General features: G+C 38.9%; 1 protein-coding gene across 1 annotated transcript in view; it reads right to left on the minus strand.

Annotated features, from left to right (window-relative positions):
- gpc3.L (glypican 3 L homeolog) overlaps positions 1–16,538 on the minus strand; it is a 227,096-nt gene extending 210,558 nt beyond the window's left edge. Inside the window, exon 1 of the mRNA XM_018230004.2 lies at positions 16,088–16,538. Within this exon, the coding sequence (XP_018085493.1) occupies positions 16,088–16,259 (172 nt within the window). The 5' untranslated portion in view covers positions 16,260–16,538. The remainder of the gene's footprint in view (positions 1–16,087) is intronic.
- Positions 16,539–17,278: the final 740 nt, after the last annotated feature.

Below are 17,278 nucleotides of genomic sequence, written 5' to 3' on the forward strand. Positions count from 1 at the left end.
TATGGTGTGCAAGGCCAAATAGTGATAATATACAAGAAAAGGGGGAGAGAAATTGAAAGAGCTGGCCCTCACAATTGCACCTTCCCATATATAACCTCCGAGATAGTTGGAAGTATGGAAGTTAAAACATAACTTTTAATCTACAATTAAAATCGATGTCCAGACAAAGGATATAATATTAAAAGAACAGCGAGAAACAGGACGTTGATTGACTAGTATAGGAGGGTTATCACTTTGAAAGTGCCATTCAAAGATAGTGCCTTATTACTTAGGTGCTTAGTATTCTGCAGAGAGCTAAGGTTCAGGCCCACGGATCAATTCAGCCCATCCAACCCCTTCACCCTCCTGGTACACCCTCCCGATCCGTTTTATCGTTCAAGTCCCTATCATACGTCCTGCCTGATTGCAAGCTAAAAAGATGCGCCTGACGCGCGTTTCACCCGCCAAATGCGGGCTTTGTCAAAGGCAAATGCGAGACCGTCAGTGCACTCCTATAAATAGCTGCGGAACAGCCGTTACAAATTCAAAACGACCACTCATCGCGCGGAACGTCATGGTAGAAATCGAGCCACACCAGCATGTTACAATTTGGCTACATTGGTAGCTATGCGTCATCATTGAAACATTGTCTCAATGGCCCAAATGGTTACGACAGTATCGCCTAGGAAATCCCTTCCAGAGCGCTCTTACGTAGGGCAGCAGGGAGAAGACGGTATTGGCCGTGTGATTTCTACCATGACGTTCCGCGCGATGAGTGGCCGTTTTGAATTTGTAACGGCTGTTCCGCAGCTATTTATAGGAGTGCACCGACGGTCTCGCATTTGCCTTTGACAAAGCCCGCATTTGGCGGGTGAAACGCGCGTCAGGCGCATCTTTTTAGCTTGCAGTCAGGCAGGACTTGAACGATAAAACGGATCGGGAGGGTGTACCAGACCAGGAGGGTGAAGGGGTTGAATGGGCTGAATTGATCAGTGGGCCTGAACCTTAGCTCTCTGCAGAATACTAAGCACCTAAGTAATAAGGCACTATCTTTGAATGGCACTTTACAACGTGAGGTGTGCTATGAGGGTGAAGGGGCTGGGACTGGCTGAATAAACCGTGGGTTGGAATCCTTAACTGGCGACAGAATTGATATTCACCAGTAGGCAGTCTGCTGGGTTTAAATGGTTGCTTAGCACTATCCGTGATAACCCTCCTATACTAGTCAATCAACGTCCTGTTTCTCGCTGTTCTTTTAATATTATATCCTTTGTCTGGACATCGATTTTAATTGTAGATTAAAAGTTATGTTTTAACTTCCATACTTCCAACTATCTCGGAGGTTATATATGGGAAGGTGCAATTGTGAGGGCCAGCTCTTTCAATTTCTCACCCCCTTTTCTTGTTGTTAATCAAGGCCTCCAATCCACCACCACCATGCCAACACCAAGACATGCTACAATCAACCCAAAACCTTGCCCACTACCTGGTAAATCACTCCCTTTAGACATCCGCAATTCAGAACTATTCTGCAGAAATTAGGACCAGTGGGAAGTGTGCTGTATTCTTGGAATCCCTGCTGTATATAAAGGCACTGACATTTGTTACACAATATAATATCTTATTGTTACCTGTACTTTTCTTTCAGCCTTGAGGTTCATAGCAAATACCCTTTCTACCCTACCATAAATCTGGCCATGCTTATGCTTAGATGTTACTCTAAATAAATATAATAAGGAAGTTCTACAAGAAGGGCAAGTAATTCAAGTCATAGGGTCTGTCATGATCATAAAATAGGAGAAAGCACTAAATGCCGGACTAGAGTTAGGAGAAAGTTTATTACTTGCAATCTCAGCTTATTTTGGGTGCTAATATAACATGCACATCATTTGGGCTAATTGCTTTATATCTTCCATCCATTTCTAAATTTCAATCCAAAGAAGGTCATCCTGAGTATCAAATAATTATAAGACAACTAATTTGTCTGTCTCTGGAATAACATTCTTTTATATAGATTTACCCTATGTAACACATTTTATTCTTCCAGAGGGACACACAGAGTATAACTTAGTGAATTAAAAATATGTTCCAACTGTAATTAGATAAAATGGAACAATGTCTTTAAAATAATAGAGGGCAAGCATTATTATAGCAGTAATAGAATCTAAATGTTATAAAAGATTATTTCATTGCCCGAAGCTACATGTCCTAAAAGACTGCACTTACTCTGCTACCTGATTAAATGCATTAGATTAAAACTATTCTTTATCATAATACTGGGCATTAAAAAAAACTGGAAAATGTTTACTGCCTTATATTAAAAATGCATGATCTCCAGCAGCAACAAGTTCTGTATTTGTTTTTTTGCTTTTATCTATTAAAGGACAACTAAAATATAACAATGAGGCTAGAAATCCCTATAAAACAATGCCACAGGTTTGATTAGCAATTAGTTCATATGTTCCCTGCTTGGCTACAGATATATAACTTTAATCTAAAGAATGTATCAGTGCTGATTAGTATCAACTAGCAAGTCCTGTAGCATAGGGTGGTATAAGTATCTGCTTTTAGAGAATCAAAAGAGATATCAGCAGGCACGTGTGCAGATCAGTAAAGACTGAAACACTAAGCTACAGTCCCTCAAGGTGGGCATATTGGGGAATGATCCACAAATTTGGCAAGATCTTTCAATGTATAGCCAGCTTTATTCTGCTGTAGGCAGTGGCGTAACTAGATGTTGCTGGGCCCCACAGCAAATTAATTTTAGAGCCCCCAACATATCCAATGTTTGTCCTGTTTTACCAATATATGTTCAAATTGCTCATCAATGAGAGCCTCATGGGGCCCCCTGTACCTCCTGGGCCCCCCTGCAGCCGCAGGGTCTGCTTCCTCTGTAGTTACACCCCTGGCTGTAGGGATGTCTGGGAAAGGTAAAAGAACAAAATGCTACTTTTCCCTAAAAGGAGCACCAGCCTGGGGAAAAATAAATTTGCCACCTCAGTGATTTCACCTTTCCTTAAAGCACTTTTTTTTCAACATGCTCCCCGCTGTTTTCATTTTACTTCCCACCTTTGTTAGTTTAGTGGAGGGCATTTTTATATAGAAAAATGGCAATCTTATGCACAAACTTTTATTATTAAGAGAAAGAATAAAGCAAAAGAAAGACTTCATCATTATGTTCATTTCAGAAGAAAGTGGAATCTATACCTTAGCAAACAAGTATCGAAAAAATTTTAGTGGAACATCACAGGTATAAGTGTTGTTGCTTTCTAATGATAAAAACTTGAACAGAAGGTAATGGAAATTTTTTTGGGTCCATCACATCCAGGCACAAGAATTCTCCTCCTCTGTTGTTTGCTAACTGCCAGGCACTTTGATACAGAGAAACAATATGGGAGCAGTTATTGTGGCATGCCAAATATACAGGCGGCAGGATCCCTCGCGAAAGATCTTCCATTATTCAATGATTTATGCCTTTTTGTCAGAAAACGGGAGGATGCTGTGAAATGTAATTACTGCGCACACTCATCCCAGATGTGCTATTTGTTAGGGATGAGGATGCTGTTATCAAACTAATTACGATAATATTCTTGTTTTCTGTGCATTTATCTAGGATTGGCTGCAAAATCTTTCAAGTACTCCTATATTTGAAACAAATTACATAAAATTTGTATGCAGGATTCTTTTCAGAAGAACATTTCTGAGAAAAGAACATATATAGAAAACAAGTCCTAAAGTGTACAATTCAAACAATGATGCAGAAAGTAGTGAAAAAGGCTAATGTAAGGTTGGGCTTGTTACCATTCATATGGCAAAGTGCAAAAAATGCACTTTTGCATCTTGACCCATTGAATTTCACAGGTTCTATTCTGCAGCACATCTAATGTGCACTTACTGTCGCACACAGGCCCCCACACTTTTGGCTTCTGTCCCCGCCCGCAAGACATGAACACTTTAAGAACCTCTTTACATCCCACCAGTGATATTGCTCTATTGCGGCTCCAGCCGGCTACAAAGGGGTAAGGGCCTGGGTGTGATTCTACCTCCTGCACCCCTGGTAGTTACACAACTGTTCTTTATGCAGTGATGCCTGCATGAAGCTGAAGGTAAGTAAATAGAAATTGTCCAAGGGTTATGTACTCTTTTAACCATTAGTGTTTAAATCAATAGAGTGTACCTATAGGAAATTATGAAATGGGAGCAGCAGGTAAATTATAAATGCCCAGAACATCCAGGTGCAGGAAAGAAGGTGAGACTACCATCAGGTTAGCTGGTATAGATATTAACTACCTGTAACAGCATATTGCAGCAATGTGAGGCATACATGCAAGCCAAAACAAGCAGTGTCCATTCCACCAAGAAGCTGCTGCGAGCACTTGCCCAAAAAGTACCCCAATAGTTAGGAATGCAGAGACAGAACGGAGTTAGTGGAGGTCACTGGAGTGCTTCTGATAATGTACCAAGGAGAGATACTAATTGTGAATGACTACAAAACTGCTAGAGAATTTATTACTAATATTCCATTTTTACCCATTGGCATGGACTCACCGTGGCTGAGATTTTTTCTGTGGTTCTCTCTAATTTCACATTTTTATAAATATTAGGGTGCACCAAATCCACTATTTGGGATTCGGCCAAATCCCCGAATCCTTTGTGAAAAATTCGGCCGAATACCGAACCAAATTCGAATTCTAATTTGCATATTAAATTAGAGGCGGGAAAGGAAAAAGCGGGGACATTTTTTTTTTACTTAAAAAAAATAAAAAAGAATTTACGAAAAGTCACTAGTTCCCGTCCCTAATTTACATATGCAAATTCGGCCAGGCACAAGGATTCGGTCGAATCTGAATCCTGCTGAAAAAGGCAGAATCCTTGGATTTGGTGCATCCCTAATAAATATACCCTCTATACGAACACATTAAATGCCTTGTCCTTGCTCTTGCTAGGGTTGCCACCTTTTCCGGAAAAAAATACCGGCCTTCCTTTATTTATAATTTTTTTTATACATTGGGCTCAACCATCATTTTTACCGCCCAGGCCAGTAGAATACCGGCCAAGTGGAAACCCTAGTTCTTGCCCATCCAATTTAAAATAACATCCATTTTCGGGTCATTTCTAAGATAGGGAAGTAGTAATAGCTGCAGTTCATTTAAAAGTATCAAGTTTCAGGACAGAAAATGCAATAATTATTACTAACAGTCTAGAAAGAATGTTCAAACACTACAGAGTTTGTCTGGTTCAATATGCAGAGGACAAAGCTGGGGTGATAATTACAGGTAATTGTGGAACATCCTCGTTATCTCTTTTCTTTTCTTCAGGCTGGCATCTCTGATTTCAAAATTCCACTCAGAGGAAAACAAAATAAATCTTCACAGACATTGTGTGCTGGGGGTGGGGACTTCAAGGACACAGTTCAAGGTATACTCATGGATTTATGCTATCTCTAGAAGACAATAAGGGCTCATCACTGGATCTAGATCTTTTTTGCACACTATTCATACTTTGTACGAACAGAAATAAAATAATGTATTCAGTTACCTCTTCACGGCCTTTTAATGTTCATTCATGATTTACCATTTTCATCTCTTAAACCATATATAGAACAATCCACTTTCAAGTTCTCTGTTTTATCCTTGTATGCTGTAAAATATTAATTGAAACCAAGTAACACCCTTTTATAAAGTCATAAAATGTGATTTAGGTTTCATTAATAGATTATATACTTGGTATAACATGACGAGGATGCCCTATGACAATGCAAGGTGAAGGAAAGGTTTTTAGCTCAAGCTGTGGTCAAATAAAAGGCAAAGCTTACCTTACCCAACAGAATGTCATAAACGGATGCTAATTCTGGATAAAAATGAATGTTGGTGCAGCTCTATTAATGTTTAAACTTAATTCGGGCTGTTTTCAAAAGCCTGCAATTCTCACTGCGTGATCAGAACCCTGCCAATACAGACACATCAAAAAGTATAGAAACCTATAGAAACCATCATGTTCTGGCCATAAAAAAATAATATATATATAGCATAGCAATGGAAGGCACACACAAAAAAATCCACACCTGCCCGGGTGCCAATTGGTAGTTCAGCAATATATATATGCAGCCATACACAGTGCATAGAACTTGCTTGTGTGTCCAGATGTTCAACATCTTTCTATGGAACGGAAACGCTGAACTTCTACTCACTCTCACAGGAGCGAGAACCACAGGTAGTAACCTACTAAAGAATTTTAATAAATTGGCATATACTTAATTGGTAAATACTTCCCTTTTACATCTTTCTACCTTGAGCCACCATTTTATGATGTTCTGTGCCACTTGCTGATCAAACAGCAAGTACAAAATTCAGGTTCTAACTAACACAAAAAGTTTCTGTGCCTGTTTTAATGGTTTACTAATACACAAGTAAACCCAATAATCTGGAGTACAGAGATGTTTTTTAAAATAGCTGCATGGCTTTAAACGTATAAATGAATAAATTCAGCTTGCTGCCAGGTTCATAAATTAAACATGAGAATGTTCTAGTAACACTTCTCTTGGTACCTGGCATGGAGCAGGGTAATAAAAGCACTGAACTTGTGACCTACTGACTGCTTCTAATCTTTTCTTATGGAGGAAAGACATTATCTCCCTGCAAAAACTGCAGCCAGGTAGGATATTTTACTGAGAAAATGCCAGTCTATGTAAAATATACAAAGAAGGGTTGTAATGTAAAGCAATCCCTAAAGCAAAGACAGCAGAAGTCTGAGCTCACACACTGATGCCTTTGTTTTGTATATGCAGTTCCACACCATTACCCATACCTCCCAACTGTCCCGTTTTTCGTGGGACAGTCTCGATTGTTACTGAAATGTCCCGACTTTCTCTTTGATCTCCTGCACTAAACAGCCAGAAAGAGATACAACGTTTCTACAACTTAATTAAATAAAAGGCTTTTGTCAGAGAATCCAGAATACTCAGCACCTGCACTTAGATACATGTTTAACAATTTCAGATAAGCAAAGATACAATTGTAACTATTTAAGATAAGCATGTCTCTTGGGGAAACTGTGACTTGCAGCTTAAAGGGCAATTCACCTTCATTAGCAAAACTGTAATAACAAATAAAACCCCCAGAAATGTTCAAACTTTCCATAACGTGCCAAATTTTGTAAAATGGACATGGTAATTAGGGGGTGTAATAATTTCATATCAGTGTTGCCCAACCTGATTTTCTTCATTCTGTGCTTCTCAGAAATGTACCTACTGGATTATGGTGAAGACATGTTTCAATTAATTTCTATGAAAAATATCTCCTACCAAGTCATGAATATTGCAGGTTAATATGATTTTTATTTTAATAAACTTTGTTTTGTGAGTTCTGCGCTGTTTATTTAAAATGAGCTGCCACGAGGGAATGTGGAACCACACGTCCACTTTAAGTATTCAGTTTAAAAAAGGTTTAGTGGGCTGTTATCTGCTAATCGATATGTTTCCCAAAACCTAAGGAAAGAAGCAATATATGGTGTAGTAGGTCTTATCAAGGTGTTATATAAATAATTAGAACCACTCACATTGTTGTCCCAAAATTGTAAGCATATAAGAATTCTCTCTACGACCGATGTCAAAGGGGATGGTTGAGGAGCGGTATGTGTTGGCTCAGCGTTCCGGGGGTGATTTAGGTAGTTCAATAAAGGCTACTTTATTGAACTAACTAAATCACCCCCAGACCGTTGAGCCAATTGGGAGACTGGAAGATTTTGAACTGTTGAGGAACTACAACACACAAACTATACTGCAGAGACGCCGCCATTGCTACAACTTGAAGCAGACCACACAGAAGACAGCCTGCCAACGTACTGCGGACCCACAGCGAAATTCAGCTTCTTAATGCTCCAGGTGTAACAGATAAGCGGCGCATTTTGGAGAAAGATCTGCACCGTTCTGACTGCTCTTATCTACTACTGCTCGGTAAGTGCAAACGGCCCACAGGGCCTTTTCCTGCAGTTACGGCCATTTGAAGCATTTTCTTTGTAGAACTGCACCGAAACCGGTACTGTAGATGTCTGCCTAACGTGCGCTAACACATACCGCTCCTCAGCGATCCCCTTTGACATCGGTCATAGAGAGAATTCTTATACCCTTACAATTTTGGGACAACAATGTGAGTGGTTCTAATTATTTACAAAACACCTTGATAAGACCTACTACACCATATATTGCTTCTTTCCTTAGGTTTTGGGAAACATATTGATTTGCAGATAGCAGCGCACTGAACCTTGTTTAAAATGATTTTTATTTTGACCCAGGTGTCTAGATTGGATTGGTGTTATGTACAGATTTTTGGTACTGTTGAAAGTTAATCTATCATGGGAAAAGCCAAGTCTAAGCATACCATCTGCTTACTTGGAGTAGGTTATCTCAGCTAATTGAACTACTTTCATTAACTCTGACCCTTACAATGACACCAGTTGGGTCTTGCCTTTTCTCTCAAAGAAACAAAAGCCACAATGTAACAAAACTCACACCAGTCATGTACAGGTATATGGAACAGAATATTTGAGAACAAAGTATTAAAAAATGATCACTATTGTTTCTTTCTTGTAAAAGACGCCTCAATGGTTGTTATTCTTTAGCAATGAACCGTAGCAAGGAGCTTTACAATGTAAACCAGGCTAAATCAATTGCAACTTGTTTTATTATAATTTCAGACTAACGGAGGCCATAGACGGTACAATTACAATCTTTCCTGGAAAAGATCTTTCCAAGAAAGATTGTTCATTTCAATACACACGTGTATAGTTCAATCGTCAGATATACAGGTAGAAACAATAAAATTCTACCTGTATCTGACGATTCAGCACTAACAATGCCCGATATTCGGGTGCCTTCAAATGCACCTGATCAAAATGTTCTGGCCAGCCCGATCGACGAACTGACTGATATCCAAATTTTCTGCCAATATCGGTTGGCTCATCTCCCACCATAAAAAAATAAAAATTTGTTTCATACGATATTATATGGCCCAACACATAAGATTTTGTTGAACATTTAGGGGCACATTTACTATTGGTCGAATTAACCCTCGATATTCAACTGTCGAAGTAAAATCCTTCGACTTCGAATATCGAAGTCAAAGGATTTACCGTATTTCCTGCGATCGAACGAACGATTAAATCCTTCGAATCGAATGATTCTCCTTCAATCCCAAATTGGCTAGAAAGCCTATGGGGACCTTCCCCATAGGCTAACATTGATGCTCGGTAGGTTTAGGTGGCAAAGTAGGTGGTCGAAGTTTTTTTTAAAGAGACAGTACTTCAACTATCGAATGGTCGAATAGTCGAACGATTTTTAGTTTGAATCTTTCGATTCGAAGTCGAAGGTCGAAGTAGCCAATTCGATGGTCGAAGTAGCCCAAAAAAAGCGTTTGAAATTCAAAGTATTTTTTCTTCTATTCCTTTACTCGAGCTAAGTAAATGTGCCCCTTAAAGGAAAACTATACCCCCAAAATGAACACTTAAGCAACAGATAGTTCATATCATATTAAGTGGCATATTAAAGAATCTTACCACACTGGAATATATATTTAAGTAAATATTGCCCTTTTACATCTCTTGCCTTGAGCCACCATTTCGTGATGGTCTGTGTGCTGCCTCAGAGATCACCTGACCAGAAATACTTCAACTCTAACTGTAACAGGAAGAAGTGTGGAAGCAAAAGACACAACTCTGTCTGTTAATTGGCTCATGTGACCTAACATGTATGGTTTGTTGGTATGTTTGTGAGTACAGTGAATCCTACGATCCCAGGGGGCGGCCCTTATTTTTTAAAATGGCAATTTTCTATTTATGATAACCCAATGGCACATACTACTAGAAAAGTATATTATTATGAAAATGGTTTATTTACATGAAGCAGGATTTTACATATGAGCTGTTTTATACAATATCTTTTTATAGAGACCTACATTGTTTGGGGGGTATAGTTTTCCTTTAAAGTCATAGCCAGTGACACAATAACATGGGAAAATGTTTACTCCAATTCAGTAACCTGTAAACAGGGGTTTGTCTATCCACTTAACGTAAACCAAGAAAACACTTTCTGTAGTTTTTTATTATGAAGCCTCATAATAAATCACAATGATGTCACTGAAAATAACATTTGTCTATATAAAGTAAGAGCTTAATATGTCAAATGCTACTTATCGGTGCAGTTTTACAGAAAGATTGCTTATGTTTAAGACCATGAGCAGAGCAATGCCATAATTCCCTAACCAAAACTATCTCCACTATCAAAAGCACACAGAAAATATGCACACTTGATTGATATATAGTGAAATCACGAAGGAGTCTCAGTCACACTTTTGTGGAGTATAATACAATCTTCCTCAAGCCAGAATCAGGTCACCAATAAATATAGGCTACAGAATTTCTCACTGGCCATCATTGCTTGTTCTTGCACTTATCATTTGCACCCATGAATGTTTTATTCTTTTTTAGAAGCCCTATTTCTGTGCTCTCTAGTCAATACTGCATACAATGTTTTACCCTGTCAGTGCCATCAAGGGCTCAAAGAAAACCAATATATTATAGTAATAGGAAAATATAGCCTATCCATATGTATGCCAGTATAAATTTGATGAAAATAAAGCTTTTAAGTGCCGGGGACATTAAAAAAGGTTTGTCTTGGGGTTGTCTCTATTTGTTTTGTCAAGTATAGCTGATCCCCAGAGCACCTGACCCCAATGAGCTGCTATTAGTTCTGTCCATGTTTAATGCAATATTCCATATTAGGGGATTCTCTGGCCCCATAGCAATATGACTGCTACCGTCTGTGCTTTTTGCTCCTCATTGCCAGTCCTTTCATTTAATCTCTGGAACCCTTAACACTTCTTACCATTTTTAGAGGATATTTTTCTCTGCTTCCTTCTTGAGACAGTTTATTTAACCAGCAACCAATCAGCATTTTGTATTCATTAGTCGACTACAATTTAGAAAATCATTGACCTGATTAGTTAGTATAGATAACTACACGGAAGCAATTTAGCACAAATGTTAGTACAAAATCCTTAGCATTTTTGTATTTTTCCTTAGTATTTTTGATGATTTTTAGCCCCCTAGGGTCATATTTTGCTTACATACAATCAAAACAGAAGCAAAATGCTTTCCATTAGTAAGACATTATAGCCACAATTGCTTTGCCTTTGCAATGATATCCTCTATTCCTTCTGTGGCGGATATGACTGTTAACAAACTTTGCTCTTCCATTCGTCTCTTTTGAAGGTTTTTATCTTTATATTTTTATTAAGGTACCATATTTTATGGATATTGATACATTCTATTTGAAAGTTTTAGGCTATGGGCACACATGCAGAGAAACGCAGTGGTCCTCTGCACGGTATTTAAAAAATGTATGTAAATACACTAGCGGAAGTGCCATAGCCTAAACTGGCTGTTTTTAAAAACCGTGCAGAGGACCGCCGCGGTTCTCCGCATATGTGTATATAGCCTTAAAAGCCTGAGAAACCCTGATGGAACCAGTGTGCAAGCTGATCAAAAGTCAGTTTAACTCTGACAGTGTGAATTGTGGTGGGTACTTTTAGATTTGGGCAAGCCGTCTTTACCTCTTGTATCAGTTATCAGTTATTTTTTTGTATGCAATCTATATGTTCAGTTTATACACCCATTTACTCTACAGCACTAATAATAATAATGATAATATTTAGTTCACCCATGGCTATTTTCAGAAGCTAACTTGGGTGAGGAAGACAGGACTGCAGATGTGATTTACATCCCAAAATGAAAGCACATCTGCCTTGGAGTGGGTTGCCTTCATTGCTTTAGGCTCTACTGTACAAATCAAGCTGCACAGCAAAAACATTCTCTGGAGACTATGTTTAAAAATAGATAGGAAGCTAAAAATGACATACCACTATGCTCATTTGAATGTCATTACAAGTGATACTGGAAGTGAGGAGAACATGAAACAGACTGTTTATATTTGTCTTTGATAAAGCAGCTTTGCTACTGCATTTTGTAATTGCTTTGGATACCCTCTCAAACTATTTGGTAGTTGATTTGTGTGGATACCCTATTGACATCTGTCAACACAAAGCCATCCAGTCTCCATACACATTTTTATTGTCTGCAAAGCAATAATCATGCCTTTTGAAGTAAGCTGGCAATGAAAAGACTATCCACAGAAAGCAAGAACAGCCTCTTGTTCACTTACATAAAAGTAATAAGTTAGGATACTCAGCAACAGCTGTAGCCAGCCTCTATAAGCTAATAAATATAGGGAAAATGGTAATGCAGAAATATTAGGAGGCATCCGCACCCATTTGTTTATGGAACGATGTGTTATTCTGAAAAGCTTCCATGGCAGATTCTCTATCCTGCTGGAAAACTGGGAATAACATCAGTAATATCTAAAACAAAAATTATTTATTTATATGAGCTGACATGCACTTATTTATATCCTGAGAATGGCAAATATTCTCTTTTATCTTTTACTAAAATAATACCACCCCATCCCTAGTGAGTTTAATGGAAATATACATAATACATGTTCTTGACCAAGGACGGTAGGAAAGCCCTACACATTTGCTTTATATTTATTTTTAAATAAAACATGCTTTTGATTAGTTATGTAAATTGTTGTTGCAACTAAAGAACCCTTATGTGCAATGTATACAGGGCATTTTCTTTTTTGGGTGTTACTGGTCCTTTAAGCCTTTAAAGCTAATTCACAATAGCATAAAATCGCTGAAGCCTATGTGTTAAGCAATGTGCACAGCTGAATGATCCTGTCATATTCAACAATTGCAGCTTGCAGGGTTTTCACAGCTGTGGTCTGTGAAAGGGGAATCAGTGTGATGCTGAGGAAGAGCTGCAGTCTAGATCTGCTTTGCTGACTTTCAGGTTTTCAAAGTATAGGACATAATCCTAATTTAGTTTAACTCATACGTCATATACAAGCCAATTCAAAATACACAGGGGGTCATGAATTAATATTTGTAAAGTTTGTTAAGATCTAGAAACTCATAGTAGCCAATATGTTGGATAACATACTGAGAGTGGAGAAAAAAGTATTGAAGAGAAGGCAGAAAGGAAGAAACTAGAAAAAGCAGTGTGAGGATAGATGAGAGCAAAAAGGGAAATAGAGTAAAGAAGACTAACAGGCATGGAAGAAAGAGTGAAGGTAATACATAAAACTGAGGTGTAATGGAAAGGCTGGTAGAATATAAAGAGATGATAAAGTGATTGAAAATGTAAGTAATGAAAAAAAGATAAACAGAGGAAGAGAAATGAAGGAGTGAACAGCAGACACAAAGCTCAGAAGAAAACTAATGTAGAGAGAAAGGCTAGTAGCAGATGTACTCAAAAGCAATGTAAAAGGGTAAAAAAATATTAAGCAAAAAAAGCAATTTAAAAGGAGGTCAGTTAAAACATGTATGAGGGAAATTTAGGCAAAAGTGAGAGGAGAATAGAAAATGGGAAAAACAGATGACAAGCGAGGAAGTTTATGTGGTAAGAGAAAGACCAAGGTAAAGAAGACGATGAGAGGAAAGGTCACAATAACAAATAAAGAAAGGAAAAGAGAAGAGGAGGAGAGTGAGGACATGTAGATATGAATAGCTAGGAGAATTAAAAAAAAATGGGGAAAAAAATGGGGAATAAAGGAGTTACACCACAAGAAAGTGGAAGAGCAGTGGGAAGGCACAACAAATAAAATGTAGTGAATGATGAGAAAAATACATACTTTTAGACAGGAAAACTAGTAAAGCAATGGCCTGAGAGAAAGAAGGAAGACAGAGAATAAATACATTGGGATACCGTATGTATATAAATGTACAAGGGAACATGAGAAAGACAAAAGCACATCAGAAAAGTGCAGATGAAGTGGGCTCCCGTATCACTCCATCTACAATTCTATATATATTATTGTATATAATTGGTTATTATTCTGTTGGTGTAAAATTGCGTGTGTGCGGATCCGTGAATAAAAGATGCTGTTGCTGTGTGACCGTGCCGGGTCTACGGAGAACCAGCACCACTACTGCAGAGTGAGTAAACTCCGGGTGTGCGGTATATCTTTTAAATGACATTGGTTCTTATTCTCACAGCACACACATAATGAGCCAAGAGAGGGGGAAGAAAAGAAGAGCAAGGTGTAGTGAGTGAACCCAAAGCTGTAACGTTGAACCCCAACAGCTCAGTCCAACATTGCATCAGCTAGTTTCAGAAGTATAGGTCACCACTAGAACCAACCCATCCACCTTGTACAGTAAGGGGCTGATTTGACCATTTTCTTACTTTTCACACAAAAGCAGTTTGTGCAACATCAGACTAACTTTGCTCCAATTTTAAATTCTAGAAATTAAATTTTCTTCACAAAACAGGTACTTTCACAATGACCTTCTACTGAGTAATTCTATGGAGTACACAATGCAAATGCAAAACTCCAGACAACCAACAAACAGTGACTGAGAACTGCTTGGAATCCTAGTGGGTGCAAATTTGAAATTCCTGCAGATGTCCCATCCCAAGAATCAGTCAGCTGAAATTCAAACTGAAATGGAAATAAACAAGTACTTATATAGAAATAACTATTATTGCCAGGTGTTTCCATTCCCTATACAGCACATCAAATAAAGGTGTTCATTTTCTCATTAAATATACCTGAATTACATAGTACAGGTACAGCGTTATTATCCAGAGATCTCCAAAATACAGGAATTCTACTTGCCACCTTAACCAAAAAAAAAATTTTTCTGTCTCTTTTACTTTTTCTCTGGAAAAACAAAACCGTACCATGTGCTTGATCCTAACTAATCAGCCTGAATCCATAAAGCCCCAGGTTGCAATCATTCCTGATAGCAGATACCATACCTGTATTTATATTCAGTACAAGTTCATATCTACAAAGTTTTTCTTTCATCCAGGTCATGATATAGTGTATCAAGCTGTGATAAGCAACTGGACTTACTGAATAATCTTATAAATGCTCAACACTCATTTGAGTTGAACTGAAGAAGCCACTTGGATGAGTGGTGACAAGTCTTCAAGATTTGATCAGCATTATTATTAGATAGAGTATTAATTTGTGTGTCTTCCAATCCTTCATATTTGTCATTACTACAAAGTTTTGATTGAGTATCAGATCTCTTAGGCATAAGGCTACCTTTTCACTTTCTCCCCAAAGCTCCACACTTACATTGGGATTTGGCCAGAGGAGGAAGGTGAAATCTTTGTTTGGAGAGGGTACCAATCGAAGGCTTTCCATGGGAGAGCTTATAAATTATAGAATTACTATATATAATATATGTAGACTCCTCATGCATGCCCTTACATTTTGCTTTCCTATCCTGAATTTATTAAAAAATACCTGTTGCAGTTGTGGTTTCCCTATGAAAAATGGATAAAAAAATCACTGCACATGTAAAAACCCCAATGTATGGCAGTGATAGGTATGCAAGTAATTAATACAAATCCAGTATTTACAAATCTACAAGAAAGTGTATAGCTTGAGGGTACAGTAGGTTGCTGTGCATAATATAATTAGATTTCGGTGTATACCTTGTGGCAATACAGAGGTACTGTAAATAGATATATTATCAATGCCAGATAATTCCATTTTGTATATATTAAGATACAGTAACTTGTGCTGTCGACCAGGTAAGCCAACAGAACAGCTGCCATATACGAGTCCTGTAAAAGATCTATAAAAGTATAAAAAATATGTGCAAAATTATAACTGTCTGTAAAAAATATACTATTAAACTATTAAGTAAATGCAATTCTGTTTCTAAGTTGGCACGCAAGAAAATATAGGAGCTGTGAGGAATATGAACAATACTGGTACCTGTTCCCTTGGCTCCCCTGCATCATTGTTGTATAGCATTTTGGTGGGGTGGATTGGGGATCCAGTAACAATGCATTACACCCATGTTTGTATAACATTTGGCGCAGGTATAGACTTGTGACTTTCTGTGGTTGTTGTTACAGAAACATTTGATTTAGGGATCATGTTTCGGATTGTAAAGAATAGCCTGAGGGGCAATGTTTCATTGAATCAGTAGTAAGGAGGAAGGCACTCTATTGTGGTACCATACCATGCGCTTACCTGAAACAGGTGATTCTGGCACCCATCTGACTCCGGGCTGCAGAGAGTGAAAACTGGCACGAACCTCTTTGCAACTAAGCTGCCCTTTAGCAGAAGCAGCAGTAGAAATAGTAGCCAGTGCCATGAGTCCTGCCAGCAATACCAGCGAGCTGAATTCCCCAGCAGGTGCCATGTGGTCAGTGTGTGGCTGCGCGTTATCCAGTCGGGTCGTGACCCCGGGTCAGTACATGCCACTCGGTGCTCTGCTCACCTGCCTCTAGTAACAGGTGGACGAGGAGGAGGCGATACCCGCTTCCAGGCTTCAGGGACTGCGATCTTGCCACCATGGAGCGTTTGTATGCGCCAAGCGGAGCATTTGATGTATGCAAGTCCCGTGCTCTATGAAGAGAAGTATTGTCCGACTCCTCTTGTGACCCAGGTGAAGCAGCCTCTGGATGCTCTTTGCATAAACACCGGGAAACTATTACACGCTCTGTGCGCCACCTAGTGGAAAGTTTCAGTAATGGCCGCCTCCACTATGTTCCAGCCAGTGCACGGGCTGAATGAATGCGGAGCTCCCACTCGTGGCCAGGTGACGACTGAACGTGAAAACAGCCTCCATCTGATCCCCTGGCCTTGTGCCCTGACTCTAGAGCAGGGATCCCCAACCAGTAGCTCGTGAGCAACATGTTGCTCTCCAACCCCTTGGATGTTGCTCCCAGTGGCCTCAAAGCAGGTGCTTATTTTTGAATTCCAGGCTTGGAGGCAAGTTTTGGTTGCTTAAAAACCAGGTGCACTGCCAAATAGAGCCTTAATGTAGGTTGACATTCCACATAGGGCCTACTAAATGGCCAATCACAGCACTTATTTGGCAGCCAGGAATATTTTTTATGCTAGTGTTGCTCCCCAACTCCTTTTACTTCTGAATGTTGCTCGCGGGTTGTAAAGGTTGGGGATCCCTGCTCTAGAGTCATCTGTAACTTTTATCTCACTTTAGAAGAATAAAGGTCAATGTTTAAGTAATACAGGTGTGGGACTGGTTATCCGGAATGCTGGGGACCTGGGGTTTTCCAGATAACGATTTCTGTAATTTGAATCTAGTGACAAATGTGGCTACTTGGGAGATTAGTTGCCCAGCGACAAGTTGCTGCTTCTTCAGGCAACTGATCTTCCCAAACTGCCTCCCGCCGGCTAGAATGTAAATCGCCGGCG

Source organism: Xenopus laevis, chromosome 8L (assembly GCF_017654675.1).
Source record: "Xenopus laevis strain J_2021 chromosome 8L, Xenopus_laevis_v10.1, whole genome shotgun sequence".
NCBI lineage: Eukaryota > Metazoa > Chordata > Amphibia > Anura > Pipidae > Xenopus > Xenopus laevis.